General features: G+C 36.8%; 1 protein-coding gene across 2 annotated transcripts in view; it reads left to right on the top strand.

Moving 5' to 3' along the window:
* wake (wide awake) overlaps positions 1-14,946 on the top strand; it is an 80,853-nt gene extending 65,907 nt beyond the window's left edge. For both annotated transcript variants that reach the window (XM_068776082.1, XM_068776081.1), the window contains 11 exons: positions 2,052-2,172; positions 2,843-2,947; positions 4,091-4,260; positions 4,804-5,001; positions 7,955-8,147; positions 8,695-8,827; positions 9,110-9,245; positions 10,141-10,346; positions 10,816-10,961; positions 11,179-12,730; positions 13,154-14,946. In XM_068776082.1, coding sequence (XP_068632183.1) covers positions 2,052-2,172; positions 2,843-2,947; positions 4,091-4,260; positions 4,804-5,001; positions 7,955-8,147; positions 8,695-8,827; positions 9,110-9,245; positions 10,141-10,346; positions 10,816-10,961; positions 11,179-12,730; positions 13,154-13,489 — 3,296 coding nt within the window. In that variant the 3' untranslated portion in view covers positions 13,490-14,946. The remainder of the gene's footprint in view (positions 1-2,051; positions 2,173-2,842; positions 2,948-4,090; positions 4,261-4,803; positions 5,002-7,954; positions 8,148-8,694; positions 8,828-9,109; positions 9,246-10,140; positions 10,347-10,815; positions 10,962-11,178; positions 12,731-13,153) is intronic.
* The last annotated feature ends 865 nt before the right edge of the window (positions 14,947-15,811 follow it).

Below are 15,811 nucleotides of genomic sequence, written 5' to 3'. Positions count from 1 at the left end.
AGAGCTTAGGACATTCTCCCAAAAGGTGAACAGAAGATCTTGTCAGGATGCAGGATACTTATTACCTGTATTACTTGACATCTCTGATAGACGATTAAAATGAACGCACAGAATAATCAGAGAAATATACACGTATTGAACAACAGGAAGTACTCTATCACTTTTAAGATTTTAAAAAGTGATCGGATAGCTGTCACTTTGTGTTACGCACATGCAAACAAATCTCAGAATCAGATAATAATATAAAAAAGCAATGGATCTTGTTAACACTAGGAATATGAATATTGATTTTTACAAATAGTTCAGTGTTCCCATGTAAATAAATAATTTATTATGTTTTTATATTACAACCAAATTTTTAAATATTGATTCTAGCAGGAGTAGCTAAACGGTCAAGGGCTATGACTTGAGAATTCACACTTTGTGCATTAATTATATAAAATTGCCACAGGTAATATAAAAGTTTCCAGTGGATAGGCAGCAGCGTCCTCTACGTACCATGATATACCACTGTGATCACCAACCCCCTAAAAAGCGTGGCGATTACGATATATTCCTCCATAGATATCTTTGTGGCAGGCCGATGTCTTCCACTAGGCACCGAAGGTCTGAAACGATGACAAAAGAGAAATTTGCCTTTTGCATGTCTTCTCTTCTTGAAGTGCCTCTCCAACTAGTGGAGGTTGGCTATCAGCTTCCTGTTCTCTTCCTTATTTTTGGTTCTGCGTAATAGCTTAGCAGCGCTGGCGATTCCGGTCCACTCTCTAATGTTACGAAGCCACGACTTCTTTCTCCTACCAACCTTCCTTTTACCAGCGACCTTTCCCATCATGATAAGTTGAAGGAGATTGTATCGTTGGTATCGAAGAACGTGTCCCAAGTAATGCATGCCCTTTTGCATGTCGTTGGACCTAAAATATATTTTGGTCTGCTCGCTTCACTTTCCTTGATGTATTTCGTCATATATGCTGTGCAGTATTCTTTTTATACCAATATTAGAACCCGATCGACTCTAGGTTCGATCTTTTACGATCTTATCTGAATCATAAAAACATATTAAGCCTTGGTAACTCAGTATCCTCGCATCGAATATTAAACATGTACCGAGTGACAGCTCAAGCAGGGGTCCTTTTAAGGACACCCACAGCTAGACACCCCATGAAACATCTGACTAAGCGATTTAAGACCATATTAAACCATGTTATATATTACATAAAACTAACGCTTACATAATTGACCAAAAGTTTGTGTATGAGATGTAGTTTGTGTGTTTATTCGTGTGTATTTGTACAAGGTCGTGGGTGGAAGGGGGAAGGGGGAGGTTGTGAATAGAATACGATGCATGATATTATCATCCTTTGGTTTCGTCATAATTCAAACACAATAATTAAAGTTGTATTCTTAACTGCTTTCAAAGCTACACGTTGTAATAGAGCTATATATTCAACCCTTTTAAAATGTTTACACTTATAAAAACACCCTGTATATAATGTATTTCTGTAACCACATATTTGTTAAATAAAATTGATAGGAAGCGTTGACCTGTCGAGAATGAGTCCGTGTCCTTCAATAATAAGCCACAGTTCTCGACCGCAGATCTTTGTATTTATATAAGACTTTTTTTTCTTTCGTATCTTAACTTCCTGTCTAATCTAATCATAGTCGCGTGTCAGTCGTGCCGTGATAAATAGTACCAGCGCTTGACGATAGCAGGCTACAGTTTTCCTTATCCGTCGATTTATCAGAGGAAGCGCATTTATTACGACTGCCACTGATTTGTTTGTTTTCTTCTCTGTTTACTATCGCCTGATTGACAGACGACTGGTCGCTTTCAATCCTTTTACGATCCCTAATACGTTTTAAACGACCCTTTTATTATTGTACATTAAAAGGTATTTTTATTCAAACTCCAAGTCGATTTTATTTTGAATTTCTTTATATATATATAACTTCACATGAGCCTGGTATTCTTCATATTGGCATGTGAATGTGTGGTCACTGTGAACTTAGCTTTCTTATAACTTGATAATGATAATAATCTATGTTCACAGTTAAATGTCCGGAATCATTAGGGGCTCACTTAAGAAGGCTGTCGTGCGAGGCTAAGTCGCGGCTGCACGACTTTGGCGGTTGCAATCCAGAGAGAGATTGCCGAGAAGATAGCTGTACTAGGTAATATAACCATACCTCAGAACCACAAGCTTAACTGCTTATTATGATCTTTTTAGTTTTAAAAATAATAAAAAGCCAAGCGAGTTCAAGTTTTCAATAATAAATAAGGACGAAGATAGGCAATCAATTATTTTTAGTATATAGCTTTAATATTAGGGGGACCAGAAAGTAATATCGATTTCTTAAGTTAATTTCACACCACTACATAATTTACAAGTTTTTATTTCTAATCAACAATATGTTGATGCTCGTTATCAACAACCTTTTGCCATCTAGTATACAAATTGTCGATGCCGGAGCGGTGAAAATCAATCGATTTTGTGTGAAATATGTCGACAGAAGCGACATTACATTCCCGTCCCCCTAATACATAGCGTGCAAAACACATAACCCCTGTGACCCTAAGTTGCTAGAGTGGATACCACGGATTGACAAGCGCAGCGTAGGACATCCGCTTAAAATGTCGACAAACGACCTAGTTAAGATTGTCAGAAGACGTTGGACCCAGGCCACTTCCATTATCTATTAGAAATTTATGAAGGAGGCATATGTCCAGCGGTAGACATCATACGGCTCAAGTGTACGGATTTTGCCAGTTTTTAAGCAAAGGCAGACGCACCAGCGCCTTAAGTATGTATCATAAAACAAAAGTATGTATTTTGACTGGCAGATCTTCGGCGGGTGGTCAAGCGGGTACAACGGGCTGTGCCGGTGGTACTGGTTCGGAGAAAGATAAGCAAGCTCAACATTGGGAGAGAAGGCTTAGGACGCTCAAGTAAGGAATTTTCAAATGTTTTTCTTACCAAACTAAAATTACACAGTTTAATTTAAATTTACAGGATTTTACTTAAGTAGGCTCTGAACTATAATTATTAACCTTTTATGTGTCACGCGTTGGCCTTTCCAAAATTTTCACGCACTTCTGTGTAACGTACAAATTTTTTATATTAAAGCAAAAGGGTTAAATTCGTGTCGAGTCCACTTGCGAATGGCGTGGGGTATGTGGGGCGTAAGCCGCACGTTGGAAAACGCTGCTCTAAATGTTTATTAAAAATGTGACTTAAACTTATTTTTCCTCGTAAGATGATTATAAACTTTTATTGTTTAACAGAAATATTATAAATTAATTTCACTAGATGGCGGTTGGAAGAAAACATACAAACAATAAAATGTGTATTGAGTTTGACTACTAAAGCTAGCTTTTTTATAGTACTTAACAAATATTACTGTACACGAGTTATATTATGTATAAGTTGTTAATATATGATATGATCAAGTCATCTATAAACTAGGCCTAGCTTGTGTCTTAGGTTTAAGACAGTTCCCATATATATCATAGTGTACGTGATACACCATAATTGTAACAAAAAAGATGTAAATGTGTACATTGCGATGGATAAATGTACACTTAATAAAAGAAGTTTTATACATTTACAAGCAATTTAATTATAAAAGAAAGACGTTATAAAATGCCTTATTAAAATATTTATGAAACCAATGAAATAACGTGTTAATATCTTGCGGTTCTATATCAAATGAGAAAGATTCGGACGGATTGACGGGGTGTGTTGCTGAAGTGTGCTTACGGGTTAGGATGGCAGCGTGGACCACAGGCGAGCCGAAGAGGGATCCGGATCCAACCACGGTCCGCCCACACTGTTCGCGGTTAGGGAGCGGGCAGCCGCTCACTAAATACTGGTGTTGTGTCCTTCTTCTTTTCAGCCGATAGAGCCTACCGCTAATATTATTGCAATATTTTTTCTCATATAATGATACGCAGTGCAAGACCGGTCATCGTGGCAAACTTTGAGGGAGGCATGTGCTGGCAGTTGGCGTCAATCGGCTGATATCGTGATGAAAGAGTCTTTTTCATAAAAATATTAATTTTCATTAAAAAAAATATTTAACTAATCCGCAGGCGTTTATTGCTGGGCTGGCAACAGGCAAGGCTTCCCGGCGGACCAGCGCCTCCAGAGCTAGAAGTATGTGGAGCTCACGCGGTGACCGTCAGGCTTCGAGACCAACGACTATCTACTAATTATACACAACCAGGGCAAAGAGATCCACCTATCGTTACTAAATTTAAAGGTAAGCATGAACTTTGCTAATATTTTTATAGTGTAGAAAATTCAAGTAGGCCAGTTTAGTCGTACTTGTATCGACTAAAACTTTCACGCACAATGTTCCTCCATTTTCGCTACATGACAGGGCTATGGGTAAATAAGAAAACATTCACAACACCAAGAGCGCCTGTCGTCCACACATACCCATTTTAAAGGGAGATAGAGAGAAAAAAAAAACAAATCGCTTACTCTATATCTACGAAAAAGCTCACACGTAGCACGCTTCTAGTAGAAAGACTAAAGAGAGATTTGTTCAAACCTAACGTATTAATGTTTATTTAAACATTTTATAGACAAAGTTACGTCGTTTGAAAAATGTTCCTAATGTATCTATTGTAGGTGTAAATAGCAGTCTCTACTTTAATAACTGTAATCAAATATCTATTGATAAATTAGCTGACTTGAAAATGTGATCACTGCCTACCTAGATTTAAGGACCCCACCGGTGAAAGGTTAATAAAAATTAAAAACATGGTCTATGACCATTTACCTTTAATCGTCGTTCCAGTGGAATGGTCATCACGAGCTGATTTCTCAAACCTGTGCGGTTCCCGCGAGGTGGCTGCAACAGCGAACAACAGCGGCACCAAAGTACTCGCTGCCGGGCTCACCAGAGGGCGCCGGTATTTCTTCAGAGCCTCCGCCGGCAACATCAAAGGCTGGGGACCCTTCACCATTTCCGTTCCGAGGAGTGTTGTACCGAGCAGTGAGTATTGTATCGCGTTATAGTAATAGAATTTAGCTATTTAAATATCAACGTTTATACAGAGTTATTATTTATAGGTTAAAAAGCATTAAATAATTTTAATTACTACTAACAACTACTGCACTACAATCTGCGGTACAGATAGTAAACAATAATTAATTTTAAGACATAGTCAATCGAATTTGAAAACGTGTTTTCTTGTTATAAAAGGTTGTCAAATATCTCCCTTCCGCCTTTTTGTCTTTTGAATTTCGCGACTATGTACAAAGCGCTACAGAGCTCGTATCTGGCAATACTATACATAATTTGAAAGGTCTTGACATAACCTACAAAACGACGCTATGCATGATTAGTTTGGATATTGCGTTCAACAGTTATAGACGTGTAAACATGGAGTTCACTAACGCCGAAATTCGCGCTATTTTAAAGTTTTCCTTCGTTAAAGGCAAATCCGCTAGAGAAACGTTCCGTGAGATTAATGGTGTTTTGGGGGATGGTACTCTATCACTTCGAACCGCGGAGGAATGGTTTCGACGATTCAGAGCCGGCGAAAACGACACCATGGATAAGCCAGCCGGCGGAAGACCTGTGACGACAAATACCGATCAAATCATGGACTACATCGAGTTAGACCGGCATGTGGCAGCTCGTGACATCGCCCAGGAGATGGGAGTTAGTCACCAAACCATTTTAAACCATCTGCAGAAACGGAACGAACTCGACCCATTCTTGAAGCGGATGGTGACTGGCGACGAAAAATGGATCACATACGACAATATCAAGCGAAAACGGTCGTGGTCGAAGGCCGGTGAATCGTCCCAAACAGTGGCCAAGCCGGGATTGACGGCCAGGAAGGTTTTGCTGTGTGTTTGGTGGGACTGGAAGGGAATCATCCATTATGAGCTGCTCCCATATGGCCAGACGCTTAATTCTACCATCTACTGCGAACAACTGGACCGCTTGAAGCAGGCGATCGACCAGAAGCGTCCAGAATTGGCCAACAGGAAGGGTGTAGTGTTCCACCAGGACAACGCCAGACCACACACTTCGTTGATGACTCGTCAGAAGCTACGGGAGCTCGGATGGGAGGTTTTATCACATCCACCATATAGCTCGGACATAGCGCCAAGTGATTACCACCTGTTCCTGTCCATGGCGAACGCCCTTGGTGGTGTAAAGTTGAACTCAAACGAAGTTTGTGAAAAGTGGCTGTCCGAGTTCTTCGCAAATAAGAAGGGGGGCTTCTACGAGGGAGGTATTATGAAGTTGCCGTCTAGATGGAAACAGATTATCGAACAAAACGGCGCATATTTGAACTAAATCCGATCACTGTAACACTTTTTATAAAGCATTGAATAAAGAGCAAAAAAGCGGAAGGGAGATATTTGACAACCGTATATTATGATTACAGTGTTTATTATTTTTGAAACCATATATTTTTGGATAGGGTGTAACATACATTAATTGACAGCAAACGAGCTAGCTACAGATTGTCTACTTTCAAGTTTTAACACTTGTAACCAATTATACTGTATGTAATTAACTCTTTCGATATTGGTTTGTAAGGTACAATGATAATTATTTAAAAAAAAACTGTTTAAATTCAAAGTGAAATGTTCTTTTTTCAAAATACATGAGATCTCTTATTGACATCAGAATCAGTTTACCCCCCGTTCGAATTATAAATGTCTCAGACTTGGCAAAAGAAACGAAAAGAACTCAGCGGGTATATGTGTGTGTGTGTGTATAAACAAACTTCTTTTTCGTCTACAGCAGCGTCAAATAAATGCCACGACAGAGGGTTATATGTGAATCTCTGGTAGCAGACGACACTGAGATATAAAACTTAATGTAATAATCGACTTAAATGTTCAAGAAAATTTCAATTGTTATCCATAATGATTTAATTGACAATGACTTGTCGGTGGGAATTAAAATTGTGAAGGCTATCAGATGACATACGCAGTTCTAACTTGCAATTGTCTATACACTAAGACCTTTGTCAAGTGTTTCGGAATTTTGCCAATTATTCTAAAATATTTTTTCATTGTGTTTTCACTTACTAATTACTCCATCACAATCACATCAATGGGAAAATGTTTTTCTTCTATAACAATATTCGGTAACGTAAAGTAGAATATAAACAAACTATTTATTTACTTTCAATTTTAACTTTATCACTTTACATTTGTTTTATCATTAATATTATGATAAACTTGTGGTTTAAGTATATATATTATAATATATTTTTAACTGTGGAAATCGTAGTAGGATTAAAATAAAAAGAGACTTATATAAGTCGCAATTAGACTTTGTACCACGCCGCTATCATATATAAAATGGTTTTAACCACAAATCATATATAACAAAATCTAAACATAATAAACTCATTGATACAGCATTTAGTACTAGAATTAAAAAAACAGGTTTAATAATGAAAATCCATATGTTTATCGATACACTTAATTATCTAAGCGGTGCAGGTGAACCCCAGAAGTCCACTGGAAAGTCGACGAGGGTGTATTTTAGCGTGACAAATAAATGTGGGTTCATAATTCGTAAGGAGGATCCCCTAAAATTTATATATTTTCAGTAGTGAAAAACTAATATATTGGGTTTAATTATGTAATTATAGGCAGACATTTTAAGAATTTAAGCAACTGGTACTTGTAAAAACTTGCGTGTTCCATATTCAGTTCGTGTCAAGACATTCAAACGCTTATTACGCATACGAAATATGACTTTAATGTGTGGTTGTGATTTTTCATGAATTTGTTTGATTCTTCTTGAAAAATTATTCATTACTTTCCGTATTTTAAGTAGTAAATATTCGTTATATATAAGTAAGTATTTTCCCGTGTCCGGGGGGTCAAACAGAATCAGCTAAAATTTGGAAGTAAAAAAATTGGGGAACCTGTTTTGTATAGTATGTGAATAGGATAGTTGTTTTCAGGTTGGCGAGACGTCTCTTCGAGAAGCACTCGTGGCGCTAGCGGCGGCGCTGCCGAAGCGCTGGAAGCGCTGGCGAACGCTGCAGCTGGCGCCCGTCAACGCCCCGTGGCGCCTCCACGCCTTCCGCGAAAGAAAACCGCCACGATACGACAGTTGTTCACAGCTGCAAGCAAATTCCAGAAGAATCTGCGCAGGTCAGTTAACTTAAGAGAAAATCTATAATCAATTCCAACCCAATCTCAAGTTTGGACAGGGGTAATATCCGTACATTCACAACTTACTTCATAGCTAGTAATAACCATTTAAGGATACGTTTTCATGTATCTGTATCATGTATATGTATCTCATGTAGACGCATGTAAACTCATCTTTACATTAATATTTATTGTCTCCTAATATAATGATCTGTCCACTGCACATACAAAAATACAGTTGAAGCAAATTTAAAATAGAAATAAGCATGTTATTCTTTTTTACAAGAAAAAAAAGAGTTTAATTTTCATAATCTTAAGAATTTTTAATATTACATTCTTAAGATTATGGAAATTTCGAAAATTCCGAATGATTTCTTGATTTTCGCTATAAAAAAGGCTATAACAAATAAAATTTATTAATTAATGTCTTTAATTATACCCGATTTCCGCTCATACTATTTACCAGTCCGATTTATTCACATTATCAATGATAAATTATTGCTATTAAGTTATGCAAGTTATCAAATAAGCGTTAAATAAATTACAGAGGTGTATACCTGGCATGCATCGTGTACCACGAGGATAAAGTTCTGGTCACCAGCGAGGAGTTCCTACCCGTTATAGAAGTGGACGAAACCTACCCTGCCTGCATTTATACCGACTTCCACTGGCTTATGAAGGTACCATTATGATTATAGCCGTAGAACATAGGCCTATGTTTTAGATTTTTAATAGAACCAGTTAAAAGTGGCCGTAATACAGAGTCTTCTAGTGACTTTAACGAAGTCTGGACCAAAGATCTGTAGACAAAAAAAAATTAACCGACATAGATCAGCGGATTGGCAAGTGAATATTAAATTTCTACTATTTAAAATTGATATTGAAAAAACAATGTCTTCAAAGTGTCACTATCATAATAAAAAATGTACACAAAGAGTCTAAATACACGTTGTAAATTCCAGGTGTCATGTTCATGGGACGAGGTAAAGTCCCTGCGGTCCGACATGGAGAAGCACACCTCGTCATCTATACACTTCCGATTGAAGCTCCTAACCGCTGCCGCCCAGATGCAGTCCGCGCTTTGCATACAAGACCTTGGTAAATAATCAATAAACGCTTGCGTTGGAAACATTTTAAAAGATATCTATGAAAAAGGATATAAAAAAATGATTTAAAACGATAATAATGAAAATTGAACGTTAGTAATACCAACAACATTTAATGGAATCAGGCGTTACCTTAGTATGAAAAGGACCAATATTTAGCCACTTCCGCACATGCAGTGGTAATCGTGCAACAAAGTGCACCGCCCGCCAGCCCGCTGATAAATGCGTATGCGGCAAACTCCAAATCACTCAACACGTGTTTCACCCCTCCACGGGGCATCTTCAAGAGCTATGTCACACCGATTAGTGCCAAACGCAGAGACAACAACATTTACTATTTAAAAATCGAACACGTGAATAGAAATTACTTATTATTATAAGTTTTTTTTTGTGTCAGTGTTTATATTTAAGGAGATATAATAATGTTGTCATTAACAGTTGCCCGTGTGCATTAAAAAATCAATTTCATTTTTATATTACTTGTAATTGTCAACAAAATTTTAGTATGATATATCAATAAAAACAATAGATCAATGTATAACAAGCCACCGCAACATGCGATATTTTTAAGAAACTAAATGATTTATTATTAATTAAGTGTAAACCTATGATTTCAAATCGTAATATTTTTATTTTTAAATTACTTGTAGTACTTTTAAAAATTATAATGACATTAAATAACATGCACATACAATATAGCAGTTTCTGTAAAGCTGCAGTTGCTTTGTAGCTGTTGTTAAAAGTTTAATAGCTTATGCTATATAGCAGTTGATATAGCTGTTACTAAAACTGCTATATTTCTTCCGTACTGCTATAATGCTTTATATTATTTAATGATTTATTAAAGTCGATTAAATGTTGTTACTAAATATGGTTTGGTCTCTCAGGGCAGCTATACCACAAGCCGCTGCGCGACGCTCACGGCACGGTGGTGGTGTCGTGCGTGTGCAGCGTGAAGTCTCCGAAGGCTGTGTCGGCGCTCAACTCCCGCTGGGCGCCCGTCGCAAAGCTCCGTCGACGCGTGCTCAGCGAGGACAACACCATGGGCGAGCTGCTCATGGCCTCCGTGCACGAACAGATTGCCTACCACCAGGTTACTACACCACGTCGATACCTCCACATGCCTCAACACCCACTACTTGGCATAGGCCTTCCCCCAAAGATCGCCACGATGACCTGTCTTGCGCTGCCCGCGACCTTTACTATGTTGTCGGTGCATCTAGTGGGTGATAAATTACAAACAAGAATAAAAAGATTATACGCTATAAGTAAAAATTTTACTCTCATTCGGCATGCTCACAATAAATACGAAAATAAATATATGTTCTTATAAATATTTTCTCTGCTTTATGTAGCCAAAATTTTTGAGATATTACCAATACATAGTTCTTTGTCTTCTTGAAAAGTTGCATTTTCGTACTTTTTACTTTATCCGGTGAAACTGGTTATATAAGATTAATTTATCACGCTTACAAAAAAGAGGAAAGATGCCATCACTAAGAGTCCAAAATAGAATAAAAGTTATATACTTATGAAATAATTGTTTACATCTTTATATCTAGGTGTCAAGAGTCCAGTTACCACGTGGCCTCTATCTGGGTTACCTCAAGCTACAATCGTCTGTAGAAGTGGTACGGATCGTCGCACCGGCGCGTACTCCCAATGTCCCGCCACACACCCGTGTGAGAGAAAATCCACACGTCTCGGCGTAAGTATATATTAATATATTTAAACGAAAATATAACTGATGAATTAAAAAAAATATTTTTTTTTTAAAAATTTAATGAACCACTACATTAGTTTCCCTGCAACTTTTAAATTGTATATTCATTGTTAGATGTTCTCATCTTATGTGTATTAAGTACCCTGTATTTTTGCGTTGTGCGGAATAAAAATAAAGTAAAAGGATACTTTACTCTTTACAGTGAAGAATGGGATTACCTACTGTGCCAGTCAGGAAAAACGACAACCGAAGAGCAACAAACGATAAACAACATCGCCATAAATGCCGACGAGAAACCATCAGAATCTCAAGAAATGTTCCTCGACCAAATAGCCTGCGCTTCTAGAAGACTGTTCAGAGAGATGGACATCCCGATAGAAACCGTCAATTCCCACCGAATCTACGACCTCGAGGTCATAGAACTCAACAATGACGTCAGTTTCATCATGATCTGTCCACCGGCTGAACAAGCTTGCTCTGTTCCTGGGCAAAAAGAGATACTCCTACAAAAAGGCGATTTACTCAGCCTACCCATTCAAGCGTTCGAAATGATCCACCTACAGACATACCATACAAGTATTCTAAACAAATACTCGAAATTGAGTTGTGTTCTAGAATTAGACGTCGCCTTGGCGGCACATTCGCATCGAGAGGCTTTCTCTTGCACGGAACTGCAAACGGCCAAAGAGAGATTAACGAAATTAGAAGACTTGCAAAATAACCTCAACATAGTATGGAAAGCAGAACGATGGTTAATGGATTTAATAGGATTTGCGAGGGACAAGGATAAAGCTGGACCAAGTTCTGGAATATTATTAAAACACGTCTTAGATAGAAATCCTACACAGTGTCAGGAAAGTCACGAAAGTCAAGTATTCGAGAAAAATACTAATCTTAAAGTAGATTTATTGCAAATACCGTCGAGAGACGGTAAAATAACAAAGACATCGCCGGGCAGAGGCTCCTGGCCGGGTCCAGCTGGTAATGGAAACCACGCCCACTTACATCCAGAGTTCAGCAAATCAGAACAACAATTGAGTTCAACTCCTCGACAGACATCTGTTTCTACCCTCAACTTGAGTACTTCGCAATTCCTTAATCCAGAAACTAAGTATAGTAGAAAAGGCAGTGGCGATTCGCAATTCACGCAATCTAGCCTAATAAGCAACAATTATCTGAGTAGTAATTCACAATTCGACATCAAATCGTCCGGTTCTCACACGAGTATCGGAAGCAATCGTCTCCCACCTTCAAAAAGTGAAGATACACTAGTATTACAGAATGAAAATGTCGACCCAAAACCAAGACCTCACAGTATTAACAACCCCAGCGTATCTACTTCATCCAGTCCGTTGCTGACAGTCAAAAGTTTTTATCCTGGCAGCATGATAAGTGTTAGAACAATTAAAGGTAACGTTTCAGAATCCGCTCAAAGCCTATCCAGTGATTCGGAAAGCCAAAGCTCTCCATTATCGGTTCCTTTGAAAATCCGTCCCTCACCGAATCGGACGTCGTGTAATGTTATGACATCCAAAAGCATGACAAACGTGAAGTCTGAAGTCGATTTCACTGACACAGGACAGGAATTGTTTCACAAACCAAATCTATGTATAAAACGACAACCGCTACTGGAGACTCAAGAAGATGTTGAATGCAATAATAAAGTTCCAAAAACGGAAGAGAAAATCGAAAGAGATTTAGATGAAAAGCCACGTGATGAACAACGAACGCCTGATCAACCAGGAATTTTGCAGGTACTTTATTTTTATCATTCAAAGTCACAAACATCACTAATCATAACGATAAATATGAACAACTATTTCACTAAATTACAATTATATTGAGAACTACCATACGGCAAAAAGCAGGGCAAAGTCTTAAGAGTTTTTTTTGTTGTTGAAAAAGCTATACATTCACCACTACAAAGCTTTTACACATATAACCAATCATCCTGTATATAAGTGAAATTTTAATTAACTGACTGTCCTATTTAACTTTTTGCATATTTGTTCAAAATAACTCATTTTGGATATATTTGAGATTTTTTTTAATCTACATCGAACAAAGTGGGAATGGTTCTGAAAAAGAAATGCAGTAGTATTGTTAATTAAAAAAAAAGCTAGGACTTTTAAAATTGGTTATAAATTATTAAATTGGCATTCCTGCGAATATTTCAGGTATTCGCAGCATACGAAACCGGTTTAGCAGCGGGAACATCTCTAAAGCTTCACGTTACCCCGCGTACTTCCGCTCGAGAGGTCATCGACCTAGTTGTCAAACAACTGAACATGGCCGCCGTATTAAAAGGAAAGGCGGGACCAGTGTACGGTCCCGAAAGACTTCAAGACTTCTGCCTAGTAGCCGTCATAGGAGCGAGAGAACGTTGTCTCAGAGATGACTTCAGACCGTTGCAACTACAGAATCCTTGGAGGAAAGGCAGATTGTACGTCAGGCTCAAGCATGACGTCTTAGCCGCCTTACAGCATTCCGCCAAACAGCCCGCTTTTATTTAAACGTCCAAAATAACACGTCTGTCGACATATTTCTCTATCAATAGATATATTTTTTTTAAATTTAATTTAAATTCTTAACGATTATAAATCTAAATATAGTATTAAAAGACGCCGGACGAAAATAGTTTTATTTTTTGGTGCCAATATTCTTATTTGTTGATGCTTTAAATAGGTAAGTATAAAGTTGTGAGTAACTTTAGAGAATGTTTGTAAACAATTTATGGTGCTTTTCACTGTAAAATATATTGCTTATCTGAATATGTTCCTTAGAAAATATTTAATTAAATAGATTCGACTAGTCTCCCATTTTAGACATTCTGCAATATACTATATAAAATAGACGTTGATAAAGTAATACTGTAGTACATATTTAGCGGTAAATGGCACTCGTTATATTACTATTTCTTTAAATAACTGTATAGATACAGTAAATTAAAACCAGTATGCAGTTATTAGAGGTTTTATTAATTTTATTCGGACGGGTTTAGAAAATAGACGAAAGGTTCTGGACGATGACCCTGAGCCGGTAGATGCGTGTTGGGTTGACTTTCACTAGGTCGACCGATGACAAAGTAAAGGTCATCGTAGCAATCTTTGAGGTAGCTTCCATGCGCGTCTATCGGCTAACATAATGAATGGTGATTATCAGAAGTATCTGATTAATTTGAACGTAAATCTACCACAGTCTGTGGTACACAGGGTTTCAATCTGATCATTGGACTAAGTTATACAATGTGAATGAAAAGGTAAATAAAAAACATTTATATTTTCTTACCCATCGATGCTCAGAGCGCTGGAATTTAATCGTCGTCGCTAAAAAAATACTATTGTAAATTATTCTTTTTCATGTATTAAATGTAATTAATGTATGTCGAGAGAAATGTAGCAAATATTAATTAATATGGCTCAAATTATGAGTGTTTAAATAAAATTGTCTATTACTTAAATTATAAAATTTAATTTTTCCATTGAAACGTGAACGATGTCTAATTATTTTTTAAGAATAAAATGTCGATAACATACTGTGACCATTTCTTAGTTAACAATACGATAAAAATATTTTAGCATGAATTTAACGAAAACAAAGATTTATATATAGAAATTACTAGATTTACATATAATATAATATTAAATACTCTATAACGGATCTAATGAATTGAGTTAATACCATTGTATACATATATTTATAGATGCTTTGTACAGATGTGTACAAGTAGGTAAAACATTGGGAATTATCTAAATTTTGTCTATGATTCGAGCCATACCTAGCAAACATTGCAAATGTTGTTGTAATGACGCCTAACATGTCTTATGATGGTATTATATGATAAAATTACTAGAATAATAAAGTAGAATATTTTAATATGCATTCACCCTTATTTGCGGTGTGTGCACTCTAGATTTTAGAAAGAGTGGGAGTATGAAATGATGCACAAATATAAATGTATTTCAATCGATATGAAGTTTTATTTTTTATCCTTATCAATATAACTCCTGAAAATTTAACTTAACTATTCGAGAAATATGTGACACCAAAACATGAAACAAAGAAGGAGGAGAACCTTGAAACTCTCACGTGACCAGGACTAACTAATTTGGTAAATATAGCTAAATATAGAAACACACAAAATGGCCAGAAGAAGTTATGCTTATTGAAATTTACTCTAAAATTTTACAATCAGTAATTATTAGGTGTGAGTGGAGGATTCAAAGTCTACATAAAAGTTTTGTTACATGCACCAATTCTGTATTGGAATAACTAAATTTTGGTAGTAGGTTTAATCGTTGTATTGTTAAAAAAAATCGACAAGTCTTTAAGAATGCTCAAGTTCATATAGGATGATAAAATCTGTAAATCCATAAGCGTAAACAAATTCGTGCAAGATACACGTTTTGTTTTGCTCTGTATATGAATTAGTGAGTTAATTAGGCTATGGTATAGTTCCCCCTTTTGCCTTAAATTTTTACGCTCCTATGTAACCTATATATTTTTTACATTACGAAATTTACATTTGCAGTTTTACAGTTGCATTTACAACGAAATGATAAAACGTATCGACGTTCTCCTTGGCGCCCTTAATAATCAAATTTACTCCCTGTGGGACGTGAGCCCCAGGTTTTATTTAATAGCGGGATATTAGGAGCCACTCGTATCAATAACTGATTTATGGATTAGGGACTTTTATTTTCTTTTCAATAATTTTTTTATACATATCATTTTATTTTTGCGTTCTTCTTCAACGCAACTCAAGATCTTTCATTCTTTTGCTTGCTTTTTACATTTCGTCTGTCTTACCCTTCTATTTCTTCTCCTATTCCATT

Source organism: Battus philenor, unplaced genomic scaffold (assembly GCF_028537555.1).
Source record: "Battus philenor isolate CCGP_79_NKW_IND1 unplaced genomic scaffold, ilBatPhil1.0.hap1 SCAF_9, whole genome shotgun sequence".
Lineage (NCBI taxonomy): Eukaryota > Metazoa > Arthropoda > Insecta > Lepidoptera > Papilionidae > Battus > Battus philenor.
This window is presented reverse-complemented; position numbering and strand designations above follow the sequence as displayed.